General features: G+C 38.1%; 1 protein-coding gene across 1 annotated transcript in view; it reads left to right on the forward strand.

Moving 5' to 3' along the window:
* The window catches only part of PSME4 (proteasome activator subunit 4), a 129,718-nt gene that overhangs the window by 19,894 nt on the left and 89,586 nt on the right, over positions 1-20,238 (forward strand). Inside the window, exons 2-3 of the mRNA XM_042782717.1 lie at positions 10,437-10,577; positions 10,889-11,005. Coding sequence (XP_042638651.1) covers positions 10,437-10,577; positions 10,889-11,005 — 258 coding nt within the window. The remainder of the gene's footprint in view (positions 1-10,436; positions 10,578-10,888; positions 11,006-20,238) is intronic.

Genomic DNA, 20,238 nt, shown 5'->3' on the forward strand with positions numbered 1-20,238 from the left:
CTTCCTTCCGAGGAGTGGCTGGTGGGTTTGAACCGCCAGCCTTCTGGTTAGCAGTCAAGTGCTTTAGCCACTATGCTACCAGAGCTCCTTAACGAACTTTATGCTTTTTTATTTTACATTTAATTCTTTGATCTATGTTGAGTTGGTTTTTGATTATGGTGTGAGGTATGGATCTTGTTTCATTTTTCTGCAAATGGATATCCAATTTTGCCAGCACTATTTGTTAAAGAGATTATCTCTTCCCCATTTAATAGATTTCAACCCTTTGTCAAAGATTAGGTGTCCATAGGTAGATGGATCTATTTCTGGGTTCTCAGTTCTGTTCCACTTGTGTATGTGTCCATCAGTATATCAATACCAGGCTGTTTTGACCATTGTGGCTGTATAGTAGGTTGTGAGAGTAGTGTGAGACCTCCTACTTTGTTGTTCTTTAATAGTGCTTTGCTTATCTGAGGTCTCTTCCTCCCTGTATAAAATTAGTGATTGTTTTTTCCATGTCCCCAAAGAATGTTAATGGGATCTGGATCAGGATTGCATAAAATGTGTAGATTGCTTTGTATTGACATTTTCAGTGTTCAGTCTTCCTATCCATGAGCATGTATGTTCTTCCATTTTATTTAGTTTTCTTAAAGTTACTTGTAGTGTTTTGTAGTTTTATTTGTATAGATCTTTTGTGTCCAAGGTAAGTTTTACTCTCAAGTATTTTTTCTTTTTGGTACCTATTGTAGATTTCATATATGGGGGGGAGGGAGAGCTCTGGTAGTGTAGTGCCTAAGGCATTTGACTGCTAACTAGAAGGCTGGTGGGTTTGAACTCCTTGGAAGGAAGGTTGGGCGATCTACTTCTGTGGTAATACTGCCTCGGAAACTCAAGGAGGGGTCACACTGAGTCGGATCCGACTTGACGGCAGCAGTTTTTTATGTATACATGTGTTTATTTTTCTCCTTATTTCCTTTTCAGAAATCTCTTTGTTGGTACAGAGGAATCTAACTGATTTTTGTATGTTGAGTTTGTATCCTGCCACTATGCTGAATCTTTCAGTTCGTTCTGATGGTTTTCTTGCTGAGTCGTTGGGATTTTCTGTGTATAGGATCATATCATCTGCAACCAGAGATAGTTTTCCTTCTTCCTTACCAATTTCTGTGCCTTTTATTTCCCTTTCTTGCCTTATTTCCCTGGCTATGACTTCAATGCAGTGTTGATTAAAAGTGGTGATAGAGGGCATCCTTGTCTGGTTCCCATTTGCAAGTGATAAGCTTTGAGTCTCTCTCCTTTTGAGAATAATGTTAGCTCTTGGTTTTGCATATATGCTCTTTATTACGTTGAGATTTTTTTTTTTCTGTTTTGCTGAGTGTTTCTATCAGGAATGGGTGTTAGATTTTATCAAATGCATTTTCTGTGTGATTGATAGGATAATGTGGTCTTTTTTCTTTTATACTACTTATGTGATGGATTACACTGATTGTTTTTTCTAATGTTGAACCATCCTTGCGTGGTTGGTATGAATCCCACTTGGTGATGATATATTATTTTTTGGATATGTTATTGGAATCTGTTGGCTAGGATTTTGATGAAGGCTCTAACAGAGCAGTAAACGGTCTTTTTTTATGATTTTGAGTTTTGTTGCACATTGTTCTCCCACAATGTCTCTATCCAAGATAGATCTCTATCCAAGATCTCCTACACAGATCCCCCTCCAAGTGGTTGACATTGGTAACTGGGCACCTTCTAGTTCTTCTGGTCTCTTGGTCATATAGGCTAAGGATACATGGTGTACCAGTCCCTTGGACTAATTGTTTCCATGCATCTTTGGTTTTCTTCATTCTTTGCTCTAGACAAGGATAGACCCATCATTGCATCTAGATGGCCACTAGCAAGCTTTTGAGATCCCAGTCGCTACTCACCAAAGTAGGATGTGGAACAATGTTTTTGTGTAGTATTTAGGCCATTTGAGCTTGATGTCCCCTGTAACCATGGTCCCAAGCCCAGAGGTCCAGCTACTCACTCCTGGATGCTCAAGAAGTCTTAAGATGAGTCTCTTCTAGACAGGTTATTGATGAATCATTTTTTTTTTTTTAATCCAGCCTGCAACTTTCTGTTGATTGGTACATTTAATCCATTTACTTCAGTGTATTTATTGACAAGCATCAATTTGGTGCTGTCATTTTGTTATTTAGTTTTTAGTGTTCCTGTTCCATATAATTTTTGTGCTCAGCTCATTTTGTTTATGAATTTTTAAAATAATTTCCTTTGTTCCTATTGTTTAGTGTTTGCTAAATATTTGTGCCTCTATTTTTCTTTTGATGAGAAGGTCTATTAAGTTTTTTTGAGGTTACCCCGTGATTTGTTATTTTCTTTCAAAGTTTAGAATAGTCTGTTCTATCTTGCAGTCGTCTTGACTTCCTCTCCATTTTGAAGCTCTGTACCTACACTATATATTCCCTCTTTTTGGTTTATGTTGTTGTGTGCCACCGAGTCGGACCCGACTCATAGCGACCCCTCCTTGGGTTTCCGAGGCAGTATCACTATGGAAGTAGATTGCCCCATCTTCCTTCTGAGGAGTGGCTGGTGGGTTTGAACCGCCAGCCTTCTGGTTAGCAGTCAAGTGCCTTAGCCACTATGCTACCAGAGCTCCCTTTTGGTTTATAGTTGTCCTCATTTATCAATTGATATATCTGATTCCTGGTTTATAGACTTGTAAGCTTATTTTGTTTTGGATACTTCTATATCTTGGTTGGTTTCTGGGTTACGTCATCATATGTGTTAATCATCGGTTGTTCTCTGCTATTGTTCTCTGTCTGAAGTACTCCCTCTAGCATCTTTTGTAAGGTTGGTCTGGTTTTAACAAATTCCCTTAATTTCTGGTTATCTGTTTGTTCTAATTTTGCCAACATATTTGAGGGACACTTTTGCTGGGTATAATTCTTGCTTGGCATTTTTTTTCTTTAAAGGTATGTCATCCTATTGCCTCTTCTGCATGGTTTCTGCCAAGAATCAGAGCTTAGTCTTACTGATTGATTTTCCGTTTCCCCATACTGCTTTCAGAATGATTTCTTTGTCTTTGGTTTTTGTAAGTTTGATTATGATATGTCTTTTTAATTTTCTTTGGGAGTCTATCCTGTTTGGGGTTTCATTGAAATTCTTGAGTAGATAACCTCTCATCATTCATCAAACTAGGGAAATTCTCTTCCAATAAATGTTTGACAGTATTCCCTTTGGTTTTGTTTGTCTCTTTCTGTTCTCAAATTCCAATCACATGTAAGTTTTTCTCTTGAGAGTTATCCCACTTAAATCTTAGGCTTTCTTCATTTTGTTCTTATTTTTTCCTGATTGATCCATAACAAAGTGGTATTGAGAGATTTATCTTCAGTCTTAGTAATTCTTTCTTCCATTGATTTGATTCTACTGCTTTGCCCTTTTAATATGTTACCTGTTTCTGAAATCTTAGTATTAATCTTCTGGATTTTTGTTTGCTATTGTTGTATGGTTTCTAATTTTTCATTTATTTTGTCACTTTGTTCTTGTATTGTTTTCATAAATTGTTCTTGGAGTTGGCTGTGTTTTTCTAAATTTTGTCAGTGTTTCCTTGATCTGTCTCTTAATGTATTGAAAGTACCTAAATGTAATTGTTTTGAGTTTTTAATAGATAATTCCAATGCTGCTGCTTCCTCAGGGGGTTGTCTGGGTCTGTATCCTGGTCCCTTGGTTATACCACTTTATCTTGCTTCTTTGTGTGAACTGGGATGGTCAGTTGTCTCTGAGACAGTGTAATGTTGTATTTATGTTTAATTGGTAATTGTATGTTGGTGTGATTCACCCAGGATTTTTTTTTTTTTTTTTTTTTGCTTTGTTTTGTTTTGATATATCCAAGTGGTCAGGTCTGGTGTGCTGGTTTGTTTGCTAGTTTGGCAGCACTTAGGCATTCACCACCTGTCTCCTGGTGGATGTGATAGAAGGTAAATATAGCACAGATTTCTGTTAGCTATTCATATAGAGTAGGGAGCTCTGGTAGCATAGTGGCTAAGACACTTCCCTGGTAACCAGATGGCTGGCGGTTCAAACCCAACAGCCACTCCTCGGAAGGAAGGTTGGGCAGTCCTACTTCCATAGTGATACTGCCTCGGAAACCCAAGGAGGGGTCGCTATGAGTCGGGTTTGACTCGACAGCACATAACAACAACAACAACATTCATATCGAGTAGTTGAGGGCAGGTTGGTCTGGTATTGGCCACCATCTATCTTGGATCATTTGGTGCAGAAGTAGGTAGTAGCCCTTTCTCGGTGGGTGGGACTGAAGGTGGTATGGGTGTAGTTGGGTTGTATGGGCATGGTTGCTGTCTCCCACTCGGTTGGACCAAAAAACTGAACACACACACACACACACACACAAGAAAGGTAAATACAAACCACATAAACAAACAGCCGCAAAAAAAAATTTTTAAACAGCAATACGTGAAAAAGAAAAACAGAAGGATGAAGGGCAAAGATAAAAAGGAGAAAAGTAAAAAGTAATGTCTACAGTGGGGAAGTAAGAAAAGAGCAAGAGAAAAAGAGTAATGAAGAAAAAAATGAGAAAAATGGAAAAAGGAGAAAAGAAAGAAAAAAGGGAACCAGGAAAGGGGTCGGGGAAAAAAACAAGAACCAGGGAAGGAGAGATAAAAAAATAGGAGGAGGAAAAATAGTACTTTAAAAGCAAACAAAGAAAAATAAAACTGTAGGAACAGGGCACTGGGGCTGTGTTCTGCTGGCCGTGGAGGCAATGGGAAGCATGGCACTGGGTCCTGGTACGAGCTCTTGCCTACTTAGACAGGAACTTGGGGCAGGGTGCCTGATCTCAGATAAGTTCCTAGTGACCAAGAAGATATCTAGGAGCAGGGCACTTAGACCAGAAAAAGTTCCTACTGGCCCAAACAACAGTGGTAGTAAGGCAGCTGGGGACAGGACATCTGATCTCAGGAAAAATTCCTCCTGTTCAAAAGGCAGCTGGACACAGGGCCTCTACTCCCAGAAAAATTTCCTGCTGTCCTAAATTGGGGCTTGGTGCCAAAGGGCACCTGGTCCCAGCAAAAGTTACTGGTCCCAGCAAAAGTTATTGCCAGCTCCAAATGCTACTGGGGATGTAGAGTGGCTGATCTCAGAACTAGTTCCTAACTACCTAGAAGGCAACTGGGGGCAGAGCGCCTCATCTCACATGAGTTCCTGCTGGTCCAGAAGGTATCTTGGGGCAGCATTCTTGGATCCAAATAAAGTTCCTTCAGGTCTAAAATGTGATTGGGAGCATGGCATCTGGTTCTAGAGGGAGTTCCATCTGTCTGAAAAAGCAGCTGTGGGCAGGGTTTAGTCCCAGGCAAAATTCCTACTGTCTCAGAAGGTAACTAGGAACAGGGTCCCATTTGCAGAAAAAAAGTTCCTGCCATCCCAAATGCCAGCTGGGTGCAGGCACCTGGTCTCAGAAGAAGGTCCTTCTGATGGCAGAGGTGGCTGGGAACAGAGCACCTAGTCCTTGGACCAGTTCCTGCCTGCCCAGAAGGCAGCTGATTGCAGGGTGCCTAGACCAGGATGGAATTGCTGTTGGTTCAGAAAGTAAGTGAGGGTGGGGGGTGACTATACCTCCTTTCACTGAGAGTGTGGGTACAAAGGGAAAAGTGTAATATTGCACTTCTCTAGTTCTCAACCACCCGTGTGGTTGCCCATGTAGACTTCTGCAAGCTGAGCTGATTCTTAAATTGCTGCCTGAATTGGAATGCCACTTGCAAATATTCAAAATGGCCATGGGACAGCCAGCAGTCCACAGCTCCGTTTGTTTCCTTGCTCTATGTTTTTGTTCAGGTTGTTCTAAAACAAACAAACACAAACTCACTGTCATCAATTTGATTCTGACTTATGGTTGACCCCCTTTGGGTTTCTGAGGTGGTAAATCTTTATGGAAGTAGATTGCCCAGTCTTCTGAGGAGTGGCTGTGGGTTTGAAATGCCAGTGTTCTGGTTAACAGGCAAATGCCTTAAGTACTACGCCACTAGAGTTCTTTTACTAGTTGGTATTCATTCCACTTCTTTATCCTTCCCTTCAAGAGGAATTGGGATCCAGGATTATCTTCTGTATCTGTGTCTATTATTTTCTTGTTTCTTTGTTTCAGAGGATCTGTGTAGCTTGTCTTCTTACTCTGCCCTTTTCCATTTATCCCATTTCTTTATATTGGTTTTCCACGTGCCTGTCTTCTTACAACTGATTTTGAGTTCCTTGCCCATGGGGAGTATTTGAGTCATATATTCTTGTGCCTCACAAATTAGTGTATGTCCTATACATATCACTTGCTCTTTGAATGCTTTTTGAATGGACAGGTAATTGAATAAAAAGAAAGAAAGATAGTTTATGAGAAATCCATTCAATTTTGTTATTTTTTTTCACTTTCCAGCAGTGAAGGTTTATCTGTGTTTCTAATATCATAATGACAAGGGACTTAGTCTTGGAATGCAATCAAAAGTAATTTATTCCTGAACCTTCAGTTTTCTTTGCTTAATTTTGCCTTTTCATTGTTTCCCTTTTTTTTGTTTCCTATTTGACAACATCTTAGGAAGAGAAGGAAAAGACTGGAACTGATACTGTTACACTAATGAGTGCATTTTGGTGGGGAGAGTTGAAGTTACAGACTAAAATTAATGTTTTGGGTTGTTTAGGGAATCCATTGGTCATAGCAGTTTCTCTTGCTGTAATGCTTGTTATTTGGCTGAAAGCTTACAGAGCACATTCATTTTCCATACAGCAGTTCATATACACTCTGTCTCATGACATTGACTGCAGTTTCCCACAGTGCAACACCTCTTTCCATGTCCTCCCCATAGTTACCTCTTCCCTGTGTCCTTCCCTCCCATGCACTCCTGCCCCCTGAGCTGTCTACCTATGCATACAGAGCCCTTCTATTCTCCTATGATTGATCTCTCCAAGGAGTGTATGTACCTAATGTAAATGTTCAGCTCATATGCCTGTCTTTTGTTAGGCTGGAAGCCACAGGAGTGGGTTCAATTCCAGAAGAGCAGCTAGGGAGGTCTCGGGTCCAACCGGTCTCTATCAAACCAGCAAACTGCTCCGGTGTTTCTTACGATTTAGAGTTTTGACTTGCATTGTTCTCCTACTGTATGTAGAATGTCCTACATAGACGCCCCTCTGAGTGGTTGACAGTGGTAGCTGGGCACCATCTAGTTCTTCTGGTCTCATAGTCATATAGGATGAGGATCACATAGTGTACCAGTCCTTTAGACTAAAGGTTTCCATGCATTTTTGGGTTCCTTCATTCTTCTTTGCTCTGAATGAGGAGAGACCCATCTTTGCTTTTAGATGGCTGCTTGTGAGCTTTGAAGATCCCAGTCGCTACTCTACTTCTTTTCTTGTAGTATTTTTTGTTGTTGTTTTTCACTTTATAGATTTGTTGCTGTGTTACTCAGCACATAAAGTTTCACTTCCAATTTTTTTTTTTTGGCAGGACTACATAATAGGTGGTATTGTATATTTCTACCAGGAGGTATATAATATCTAGTTCTCGTTTTTTGGGATACTGGTGATGGTGGTGGTTGGTAGGTGGTGGTGGTTGGTAGATGCCATCAAGTTGCTTCCAGTAGATAGTGACCCTGTGGTACAATAGAAGGAAATACTGCCCAGTCCTGTGCCATCCCCATAGTCTTTGTTATTTGAGCCCATTGTTGGCAGCCAATCCATCCCACTAAAGATTTTCCTCTTTTTTGCTGACCCTCTACCAAACATGCTATCTTTCTTTGGGGGCTGGTCTCTATTAATAATAACTTCCTGTATCCAGCAGAGGTTGCAAAATTGTAAACCTTTCATTCTTAGTTTATTAGCTGCAGTTTTTATGTAGGAACTTTCATCATGGGTGTTTATCCTAAGATACAGTTCTTATAGGAGTGTCAGGATAAACACTTGATTGTTTTTCTCTCTTAAAATGACCTGGTATTCTGGCATCCTTCAGAAAGGTGATGTTTGAATTTTGTTTTGTTTTGACTTTGTGTTTTTTAGTATCATTATGAACTCAGTAGACTTGTTCTGCAATGTATCCAATAAGATATTATTTTTTTCTTTGTTTTGTTTTGATATATATGTGTAAACAAGGTACTGTGCTCCTCTATTGTCTAGTTGGCGGCACTTAGGCATTCACTAATTGTGTCTTGGTGTGGGTGTAATAGAGAATGTGAGTGTGTGCACAGGTCTCTGTTACCTGTGGGTGAAGAGCACTTAAAGGTGAGTCGGGGTGGTATTGGCTATCATCTGTCATTGGCCAGTTGATGCAGAAGCTAGCGGTGGCCCTCACTCAGTAGGAGGAGATGCAGGTATGATTGGGTCGTATGGGCATGGTTGCTGTCTCCCACTCAGTTAGATAAAATAAAAACATAAATAAAAATAAGAGGACAAAAAACACTAACTACATCAACAAACAGGAAAAAAAAAAAAGAAATATTTAAAGAAATACTTTAAAAAGACAAAAGAAATATAAGTAGAAAAAGGAAAAAGAACTCCCACAATATCAGGGGAGGGAAGAATAAAAGAGCAAGAGTAAAAGAATAATAAAGAAAACATGAAAAAACTGCAAAAAGAAAAACATGGGAAGGGAAGAACAAAAATAAACAAAAAGGATGGAAACCAGGAAAAGGGAAGAGGGGAGGGGGACTAAAACTAGAACCTAGGAGGGAAAAAGAAAGAAAGAAAAATAATAATGAAAAGGAAGGAAAAAAGGATAATTTAGAAACAAAACTGGGAGGATGGGGCAGGGCACCCAGGCTCCATCAGCACACAGAAACTGAGATAGAATTCCTGCCAGTCCAGAAGGTAGAAGGAGGTGGGGAATGGCCACACCTCCGTTCACCAAGAGGGTGTTGGGGTATAAGAGTTACAAGGAGAATATTGCACCTTTCCAGTCATCAGCCTCCAGTGTGGTTACCTATGCTGTTCTTGGCAAGCAGAGCCTATTCTTAGGTCACTAGTATCCAAATGCTGCTGAGCTCTTGTGGCATAGTGCCTAAGGCACTTGACTGCTAACCAGGAGGCTGGCGGTCCAAACCCACCAGCCACTCCTCAGAAGGAATGTTGGGCAATCTACTTCTGTAGTGATACCACCTCAGAAACCCAAGGGAGGGGTCACTGTGAGTCAGATCTGACTCGAAGGCAGTGAGTTTTTAGTCTTAATAAAAATGGCTGCAACACGTGCAAAATATTCAAATTGGCTGCGCCCTCAAGATAGCCAAAAGTCCACAGCTCAGTGTGTTGCCTTATTCACTGTTTTCATTCAGCTCCTTCTACTGTTGTTGTTGTTGTTATATGCCGTCGAGTCGGCCCCGACTCAGCTTTACCATTTGTTTTACCGGTTCAGAATGGTTAAGAAAGTTTCAGAGTAATTTCTGGAAGAGTCAAAGCAATCTCGGGTCTCTTTGCACTGCCTTCTTCCTCACATCTCACTGCTGTCTGGCCTCAGTAGTAAGTAAGGTGAAGTCATTCATCTTTGCTTCCTATTGCCTAAATACCTCCAAAGGACATAGAAGAACTGAATACAGAACAACTTGTAAAAATAAAAAAGTACTCTCAGTAGACCAGGAATTTTGAGGATGTTCTAGAAAATAAAAAAAGGAGTTAAATGCCCTAACTTTAGAAGATAAGCAGGAATTTAATTTAATCTCAGCTCTTCGGGGAGGAGAGATTGCTAAAGATCATCTAAGTAATATTAATGCTCTCTTTTTCTGTTAATTTATGTATTTGTATATAAAATGATTCTAAGAAGAGTTTGAATTTAAATGTCCAATACTTATTCTAAATAACATTTGTAAGTTGTAAGTCTGAATCCTTAAATATGCTAATTACATTCTTTTTGGGATATCTTTTACTTAAATTTGTTTTAATTGATACTTTGAATACTTTTTCTCTAATTTTAAACAAAAATTGAAAATGTATAATTGAAGATAAAATGTTCTTTTTTGGAAGTAACTTAATTTTATTATAAATAATTAACTCTTGGGATTCTAAGTAAGCTATATGTATTCTTAAGTCTTTGTAACTAATGCAATAAGCTTTTATATCTCTGCTCTCTTATTCTGTTTGCTTTTAATTACATTGTGATAAGCTGTTTCAAAATCGTTGGAGTAGATCATTTATTTGGGTGAGCATTTTCTTAATAAAGGAATGGAGCACTCATGACCAAAGGCCAGTTAAGAGTATACAATAATAAATGGTTAATAAATGTTGATGAGAACTTACTTTCATTATATATTTCATTACTTTTGTTGTAAAAATATTTATTTGATGATTTCATGGTGTATAGATGAATTCTTTGCTACATTAAAATGAGAATGAATATAAAACGTTTGACCAAAAGTATTTGAGGTTAAGCCTGCAGCCTACATGTTTTAAAGGCAGATATATTTATTTTTGTCTTATAGGTATATTCGTCTTTATGGGAGAAAATTTAGCAAAGAAGATCATGTTCTTTTTATCAAGCTATTGTATGAGCTAGTATCAATTCCAAAACTAGAAATCAGCATGATGCAGGGATTTGCCCGTCTCTTGATCAACTTGTTAAAGTAAGTCAGTTTTGTATGATTTCTGCTAGGTGTTTTTTTTTTTTTTTTTTTTTTTGAGATTTATGGAATGAAGACTAAGTGTTCTTCAGTAAGAAGACCAAGTCCCAAATTTCCAGTTACATAAAAAGATCACAGAAAACATTATCATAGGATTAATGATATATGTTAACCTTTTATTTAAAATTACATCTTTCCATGAAGGCTTCTCATAGAACTATATGTTGGCTAATTTCAGAACTGTCCTTTTTGTGTAGCATGTATATGTAACACACACACAACACGTATTTATTTATTCATTTATTTTTAATTAGGAAAAAGGAACTTCTTTCAAGAGATGATTTGGAATTACCTTGGAGACCACTTTATGACATGGTGGAAAGAATACTATATTCTAAAACAGAGCACCTGGGATTAAATTGGTTTCCTAAGTAAGTATTTCCATTTAAAGTATTTCTTCAGGGGCACTGGGGGCTTTTAGAAGATTGATCATGATTGATAAATATTGTGCCATTTGAAATAAACAAATTAACATTTTTAATACTTCCATTTCTGTGTAACTCTACTCCTAAAATAATTTGTTGCCCTCTGTAACCTATATCAGAAGCTGGACTTCTTACAGTTTTCCCACTAGGATATATCTGGCAACTAATAACATCACGATAATGGCCAAGAAATTTTTGTTTGAGATTTATATTTTGTCATTAAAAAAGAAGAAAAAAAAAAAAAAAACAAACTCACTGCCATCAAGTCAGATCCAACTTGTAGTGACCCTTCCTTGCGTTTCTGAGGCGGTATTACTACAGAAGTAGTTTGCTCAGTCTTCCTTCCGAAGAGTGGCTGGTAGTTTGAACCACCAGCCTTCTGGTTAGAAGTCAAATGCCGTAGGCACTACGCCATCAGAGTTCATTAAAAGTAATACACATTTAGTGGGGGTTGTCATAGGAAAGGGAGGGCAGAAGAGGTGGGTTAGGGTTGGGGATGATAATCAGGACGTGAAATCAAATGTACATGAACTGTTGAACGTAAAACAAATTCTGCTCTGTAAATTTGCACCCAGAGCACAATAAAGAAAAAAAAAAGTAATACACATTTGGCATTTTTCACACATATGTTCCCCCCCCAATTTATTTTATTTATTTATTTTATTTTTATTAATTTTTTTTTTTAATTTTATTTTGATTTGGGTGAAGATTTACAGAGTAAATTCACTTTTCATACAGCAGTTCGCATAATGTACTTTGTCTCATGTCATTGACCAAAATTTACAATGCAACAGCTCCCCTCCCACTTCCTCCCCATAGTTAGCTCTTCCCAGTGTCCATCCCTCCATACTCTTCTGCGCCCTGAGCTGTCTCCCTGTGCATAAGCAGCCCTTCCTTCTTGCATGATTGTTCTCTCCAGGGCGTGTCACACATATGTTTTAATGCTTAATGTAAAATGAATATGTAGGTGCATTTCCCAGAGGACACCTATGTTGCAGAGGGCACTTACTTCCTAGTTATAGAAGCATTAGTCTTAAGGATTCCGCTTAGACACATACTATTCAAATGTACAGTCCTTAGTTTACTTTCTTAGTGATGTGTAGACTATGAATCTCTTGCTAATTACTGGCTTTTTATACATACATCTTGACTCTTCAAGACCTCCAATTTTTATATACTTTCTATTGCATTTTGATTTTTGTGGAGTATGGTATAAATAGCTGCCCTTTGGTTCATAGTGAATTTAGACCTGGCAGCAAACAATTTTATTGTTTCCCTCTCCTAACAGGGGTTCTTGTCCGGTTGTGATTTAGCTCTTAATTTTCTTACACCTTTTTATGTTTGACTTGATTATTTGTGATTGAGGGTTTACTTAGTTATTCTTTCAGTTTTTATTAGCTATTTCTTCTCATCTAAAATCTTTTGTCACATGTATGTACTCATTTTTTAAAGAATACTATTTTATACAGCTATATTCTTTTTCATATTTTATAACTTGAAAGATTTCTGTGGTTTGTCTTTTTAATACCCTCTCAATCTTAGGCATGTTTGCATTGTTTCTTATAGGATTCTCCTCAGGTCAGCTAATCCGTGATTATTTCTTAGGCTGTACCTAAGTAAGCAGTCTGTGCTGTATACCCTTACCATAGAATTTTTTTGAAAATGATTACAGATGGCAAGCTTTAAAAGATTTTCAGATTTTAGATAAATAGTGAAGGAGCTCTGATGGTGCAGTGCCTAAAGTATTTAACGGCTAACCAGGAGGTTGGTGGTTCAAACCCACTAGCCACTTCACAGAAGGAAGACAAGGTAATCTACTTCCGTAAATATTTGCTGTCAGAGAAACCCATTGGGGGTCACTGTGAGTTGGAATTGACTCAATGGCAGTTTGTTTGGTTTTGGGTTTAGATAAATGGTGAAGAGTGAAATGATACAATGGAAAGGATAAAAGATACAATCCTAGGTACCCATGAAGTTAGGCCCTGGTTAGTTTTTGGACAGTGGTCACATGTAGGATAGTTGAAGTCATGTATTTCCTATAGATCTCATATGTTGAAACAAGGAAAGCCATTTCAACCATAAAAATAGCAAAGCTGATCATGAAAATAACCGGTATCATGTATGAATGTACTTTTATAAGTAGTTATTAAAGAATCCCAAAACATGATATGAAAGCTCATTGTAAAGATTTTTGGATTTATTGGGAGAGCATGGCATGGGCTGGATTGACTGAGCTGTCTTGAAATAAAGCCCATTGAATTTTTTACTGGGATTACCGCTTGGTAGATTTCAGGGACCTTTGAACTGTGTTCATAATTGGTTATCTTTCTGAAATTTCCTTGGCTGATTTGTTTGCTGGTGCTGAATGTCTTTGGTAAATAATGGAGGAGGGATGAGTTTCTGCAGTTATTCCTTGTTCCTCAGTAAGTCTGTTATTTGCCACTTCATAACTAAGCATCGTGCTTCCTACCTGGCAGGTTTACCTTTGTAGGGGCAGCCACTTCTTTTTTTTTTTTTTTCAATTTTGTTGTGATTTGGGTGAAAGTTGACAGAGCAAATTCATTTTCCATACAGCAGTTCATACACATTTTGTCTCGTGTCATTGACTGCAATTCCCCACAGTGTAACAGCTCTCTTCCCACTTCCTCTCCGTAGTTACCTCTTCCCTGTATCCTTCCCTCCCATGCACTCCTGTCCCCCAGGCTGTCTCCCTATGCTGTACACTGCGCTTTTGTTCTCCCATAATTGATCTCTCTAAGGAGTGTATCTCCCTGATACAAATCTACCTGTCTTTTATTTGGCTGGGAACCATAGGAGTGAGTTCAATTCCAGACCTGAAGGGCAGTTAGGGACCATAGCGTCAAGGGGTTTCATCAGGCTCTATCAGACCAGCAAACCTGGTACTTTTTTTTTTTAAATTATGATTTTGAGTTTTGTTCCACATTGTTCTCCCACTCTATACAGGATCTCCTACATGGATACCCCTCCGAGTGATTGACAGTGGTAGCCAGGCAGCCACTTTTAAAGTCCTGTGTGGTCATTAGTAAATATCTCTGGCTTTCCTCTTCAGTGTTACCGGCTGTTTACCTAGACATTTTCTGTGAGTGCCTCTGTCAGTGCTTATTGCTCCTCTCCTGCATCTTGGTATCATTCTTGCTCTTCCTAAAGTGTGACATTATCCTTGCCTCTTGTGGAAAACTTCTTCCTTAGAAGTTTCACTCTGGCTGTTCTTGGTTTTTTTGAAAGGAGACTGTCTCTTTGCTGAAATCTTTGCTCCATTTGAAGCAGTGGCTCTCAAACTCTAAAAGACTCAGCATCCCTTTCTGTATCTTGTAATTAACTATTTTGAAATGAAGTTAATAAATAATATATATAGCCTACCTATATTCATTATATACATGTAATAACAAACATGAACAATGCCTTAACTATGAAAGAGAAGTTGACTAGAAGGCAACTAATAACAATAGCAACAGTATTTTTTTCTTTAAATACAGTTTATTGAAATATAATTTATGTAAGTATTGTTTTTTGTAAGCAACAAGCTTACAGGCATCATTACATTAAAACATATGATGTGGTATTCAGATGTTTGTATCTATTATAATAAGCTTGGACTTAAGAGAAAAAAGATTAAAACACATTCTGTATAAGAAGTACAAATAAATGAAAATACAGGAGTATGGGTTGGCATTAGATAAAAAAAAGGAGTGTTAGGATAAATAATAAAAAATACGAGATTTACTGAAATAAGATGAAAGAGAGGGTAATAACTTTACTTTCACACTGCTGAACTGAGAAAGGGAGCTCTAGTAGCATAGTGCCTTAGGCACTTGACTGCTAACTAGAAGGCTGGCAGTTCAAACCCACCAGCCACTCCTCGGAAGGAAGATGGGGTGATCTACTTCTGTAGTGATACTGCCTCGGGAACCCAAAGAGGGGTTGCTATGACTCGGGTCCGACTCGACAGCACATAACAACAAAAACAAACTGAGAAAAAGAGATATTCTTATAGATGAGCTGGGTTTATTTTTAACATAACGTTACAATAACTTCTTACCTAATGATGTGTAATAGAATAGTTACAAACTGTCACAAAATGTATATTTATAAATGTCATTTCATGTGAAAGCAAAAGGAAGGGATGAGTTGGTAAAAGAACCAGTAATACATGAAACTAAAGAATGTGTGCAGTAGACTTCTGGGGAGATAGTGTCAGTGAGTAAGATAAATAACTAATAAGCAATGTGAAAATAAATAAATATTACTGTTGTCATGTATCATAAAGTTGGTTCTAATTCATAGCTACCCTATGTACAACGGAGTGAAACACTGCCAGGTCCTGTGCTATCCTGAAATTGTTGCTGTGTTTGTTGCAGCCGCTGTGTTGGTCCATTACATTGAGGATCTTCCTCTTTTTTGCTGACCCTCTACTTTACCAAGCATGGTGTCCTTCTCCTGGGTCTAGTCCCGCCTGATACCATCCAAAGTATGTGAGATGAACTCTCACCATCCTTGCTACCAGTTTTACTTCTTCCAAGGCAAATTTATTCATTGTTCTGGCAGTCCAGAAGAATAATAATATAATTTAGAAGCATCAATAACACTATAATTCAGAGGCATCAATTTTTTTACGATCTTCCATATTCGTCGTCCACCTTTCACATACACATAAGCTCATGTTGCTGTTTTAGTCTCATGTATAGATACAAGTGTTTATTTAATGGTCTTACCTTTCCATTTGGAGTACTCCCTTGAGTAATTCTTACAGAGCTGGTTTTATGGGTGCAAATTCCCAGAGCTTCTGTTTGGGAATGTCTTGATTTTCCCCTTGTTTTTAAAAATTATTTTTATTCTTAATTGCATTTTGATAGAGAATAAGGCCTTTATGCTTTAGAGTGCCTAATATTTGTTGGGATTTATCTTATATCTTTGACATAGTCTGTTTTTGTAAATTTTTCATGTGAATGAAAGAGCATATATTCTTTAGTTGATAATTGATTAGATAAAACTTGTTCAAAAGTTCTTTCTAATTCCTTGTCAATTTTTATCTTCTCAGTCTATAAATTGTTGAAACAAGCATGCTAAAATTGCCTACTGTGAAATAAAGAAAGAAAATACATGTCTTTGATTAGTTGTACCTTAGTCTCCAAAGTGACATATTTGCTTTTTTAATGTTTTAAGAAAGTATTTTGCCATCACACTATGACAGACTGACAGATGAGTGGTGGAAATTAATTAATGGTGGAATAAAAATTTGACAACATAAATTGCATTTTGTGCCATACCAAAAAAAGAATGATAATAACAGGAAACAGTTTAAGAAAATTTCTGTGAGATCTCAGTTGATGCTTGGTACTAAGACTGTTAAAATTGTCTTCACTCTTTTTTTTTAAATTGTGATTTGGGTGAAGATTTACGGAGCAAATTCACTTTCCATACAGCAGTTCGAGTATACTTTGTCTCATGTCATTGACCACAGTTTACCACGATGCAACAGCTCCCCTCCCGCTTCCTCCCCATAGTTACCTCTTCCCAGTGTCCATCCCTCCATACACTTCTGTCCCCTGAGCTGTCTCCCTGTGCATAAGCAGCCCTTCTTTCTCCTATGATTGTTCTTTCCAAGGAGTGTATCTACTTGAGGTAAATGTTTAACTCATATGCCTGTATTTTGTTTGGCTGGAAACCACAGGTGTGGGTTTAATTCCAGATCTGAAGGGCAGCTAGGGGCCATAGTCTCAGTGGTTTCACCAGGCTCTATAAGATCAGCAAACCTGCCCCCACCTTTTTTTTTTCTCCAAATGATTTTGAGTTTTGTTCCACATTGTTCTCCTTCTCTATCAAGGATCTCCTACATAGATCCCCTTTCAAGTGGATGACAGTGGTAGCCGGGCACCATCTAGTTCTTCTCGTCTCACAGTTGTATAGGCTGCAGATCGGACGGTGTACCCGTCGCTAGAACTAATTGTTTCCATGAATTTTGGTTTTCTTCATTCTTCTTTGCTCTGGATGAGGAGAGACCCATCATTGCGTCTAGATGGAAGCTTGCTAGCTTTTAAGATCCCAGTCGCTACTCGCCAAAGTAGGAGGTGGAACAATGTTTTGTATATTATGTTATGCCAATTGGGCTTGATGTTCCCTGCGACTATGGTCCCAAACCTGCAGGTTCAACAGCTCGGTCCCTCTGGGTATCTGGCTATGACCAAGCCGTGACCACAGCCTTGCCCCTTGTCAGCTCTACCATACATCTGGGAATTCTGATCATTCACATAAACTTATAGACCTTTGTCTGCCAGCCCTATATATGTTCTTGGATACACTCCCCTTTTCATAGACATACCTAATCGTTTAGTTCACTCTTAATTATATAATTATATATCTGCATGCAACAGCTATACATGCAGATTGACACAGAATATAGTATCTGGCAAATGAAGTGCCACAGTTGCAACGTATATATCATTTGGAATTGATATTGTTTTGAATATTTTTATCTTAGATATATTCTGACACATTTTGAAATAGTTTTGTCTGCTGACTTCAAGTCTCTAAAGTGTTAATACTAAAGTGTTTATTCCTCCTACAGGGAGGAAATGGGAAGAGTCCTGTAACACTGTGGTGATTGCAGTCAGTGTCACAAAACAAAATGAATATGAAATGTTGAATGGAAAACCAGTTTATAAACTTTTACCGGAGTCACAATAAAAAGTTAATTAAATCAAAAGATTTACAGCCTTGGGAGCCCTATTGGGGGCCATTCTACTCTGTCTTATAGGGTCACTGTGACCAGAATTGACTCAGTGGCAGTGGGTTTGGTTTTTTGGTTTGCTAGGTGAGAAGCAATGCTGTAGAACAAAATTAGAAACTTAGAGCCTTTGTGAAAAAAAAAAAAATTTAATTACACTTAAAACATTTTTCAGTACTGTAATTCTCTATTCATCTTCTCTTTTTTCTGTATTGTATTGGTGTTGTCATCATACACCACTCCTTTGAAAGGAATGCTTTGTTGCATTATTTTCATTCAGGTCACATTGTCTATATAGACAATGTGTATATGTAGACAGAATTGTTACAAAAATACAACTTTGAAAGATTTTTGAATTCTTTGGTTCTTGGACTTTTTCTTCATGCTAAAGGCCTGCTTATCTTGATTTTAAACAGCAAAGGAATTTAATAGTCTTGGTTCTAACACAGAAATGTAAAAGAAGCCAATTGGGAAGCCAAGCAAACCTTTGTTTTCTTGTTCATTGGAGCTGTTCTTTGTCTATTGAATTTCTAAAGAAGAAATAAATTAAAAAACTATTTACTCTCCAACTTAAAATTGTATTTAGCATGCTAATACAGTAAGGGTTTAAAATTTTTGCTGTAAAAAGATAAAATTAAATTCTACGAACATTTTACTTACAGAAACAATTTATAAAGAGTCATTTATTATGGCATGCATTTGGAATTGATACTGTTTTGAGTATTTTTATCTTAGATGTATCCTGACACATTTTGAAATATTTTTTTTTGTCAGCTATTTTTAGAATTAATATACATGTATATGTTGCTTCAGTATATTTTGTGAAATAGGACGTTATGTGATTTGGGCATTGTGTTACACCATATTATGTATAGTACATATGTTTGTATATATTTGGTAACTATATGTTAAGTGTTGTGTAACCTCCATTTGGGCAGTATCCGACAGCAGATACCTACATGGTCCCATAAGATTTTTTTTGGTTCTATTTTAAAAGGGAAAGCAACTCTCTTTTTGTTTATTATTTCCCTTTTAAGGAGCTCTGGTAGCATAGTGGCTAAAGCACTTGACTGGTAACCAGAAGGCTGGCGGTTCAAACCCACCAGCCACTCCTCGGAAGGAAGGTTGGGCAATCTACTTCCGTAGTGATACTGCCTCGGAAACCCAAGGAGGGGTCGCTATGAGTCAGGGCCGACTCGACGGCACATAACAACAACAACAACAACAACAATGGTTTTAAAGACCCTAAACCCAGAATCTTGCAGCACTCACTGGACCACAGGTGGGATACAGATAGGTTAGGCAGAGGACATTGCTCTGGGGGCTGGCTCTCCAGCTGGGCACTCTCTGCTTACTCCCCACTTACTTCCTCTCACTCTAAGCTGCCCCACCCATTCCTCTGGCCTTGCCAGCCGCTTTAGCAGCTGTGGCGAGGACAGTTGGAAGTGGACTCCCATAAGGTGTTAATATTACTGCTTGCCATAGAGGTATATACTTTTTTCTTTCAATAATTTTAATGGAAAAAAAAATCAACATTAATGCTACATCAAGGAAGATGTTGAAGGGTTATTTATACCATGATGAAATTTGACACTAATTTTGTGTAAAGTGACTGAAAAGTCACTGCTTGCTAGTTTGACTGAGCAATATTAGGTTTTGAAAGATTAAGTGTAAGTTGGATAATGTTTGAGTAACATTTGGTAGGATTTGTTTAGATTTAGAGAAAACAGGTAAAAAAACTCAGTTCTTCAAGATGAAGTGTTCGACACATGCTTAATAAAAAATAAATATTGTGTGACTAGTTAGTTGCTATTAAATTGTAAGATTAAGTCAGATGTATACAAAATATGCCATAGTCACAGTTCATCATGGTTTATTTATGAAGTAAGTACAATTACTCTGAAGTTAAATTTTAGTCCAAGTATTGTCAAGTGAAACTGAAAACACTTCTGGCTAGGGGTAATCCACTGCATTCTAGTCTTGAATACAGGCTGTCCCCAAGTTACAAATGTCTAATTTATGGACAACTCCTGTTTGCCCTTCAATGTTATGAACCTTTGCCCTCATTTTGAAACCAACCTCCTACTTGTAATAAATTCTTCATCACAGTCACCTTCACTTGCTGCATGTGCAGCTTTTAAATCATTGGAAAGGCTTCAAGACTTTTCTTGAACTAAAAAACCAAAACCAAACCCACTGCCATCAAGTCAGTTCTGACTCATAGTGACTGTATGTTGTTGTTATGTTGTTAAGTGCCGTCGAGTCGTTTCCGACTCAGCGACCCCATGCGCAGCAGAACAAAACACTGCCCGATCCCGTGCCAGCCCCACAATCCCTGCTATACTTGATCCCATCATCGCAGCCACCGTATCAATCCATCTCGTTGAAGGCCTCCCCCTCTTTCGTCGACCCTCCACCCTACCAAGCATGACAT

Source organism: Orycteropus afer, unplaced genomic scaffold, assembly GCF_000298275.1.
Source record: "Orycteropus afer afer isolate SDZICR_OR568_19922 unplaced genomic scaffold, OryAfe1.0 scaffold00424, whole genome shotgun sequence".
Taxonomy (NCBI): Eukaryota; Metazoa; Chordata; class Mammalia; order Tubulidentata; family Orycteropodidae; genus Orycteropus; species Orycteropus afer.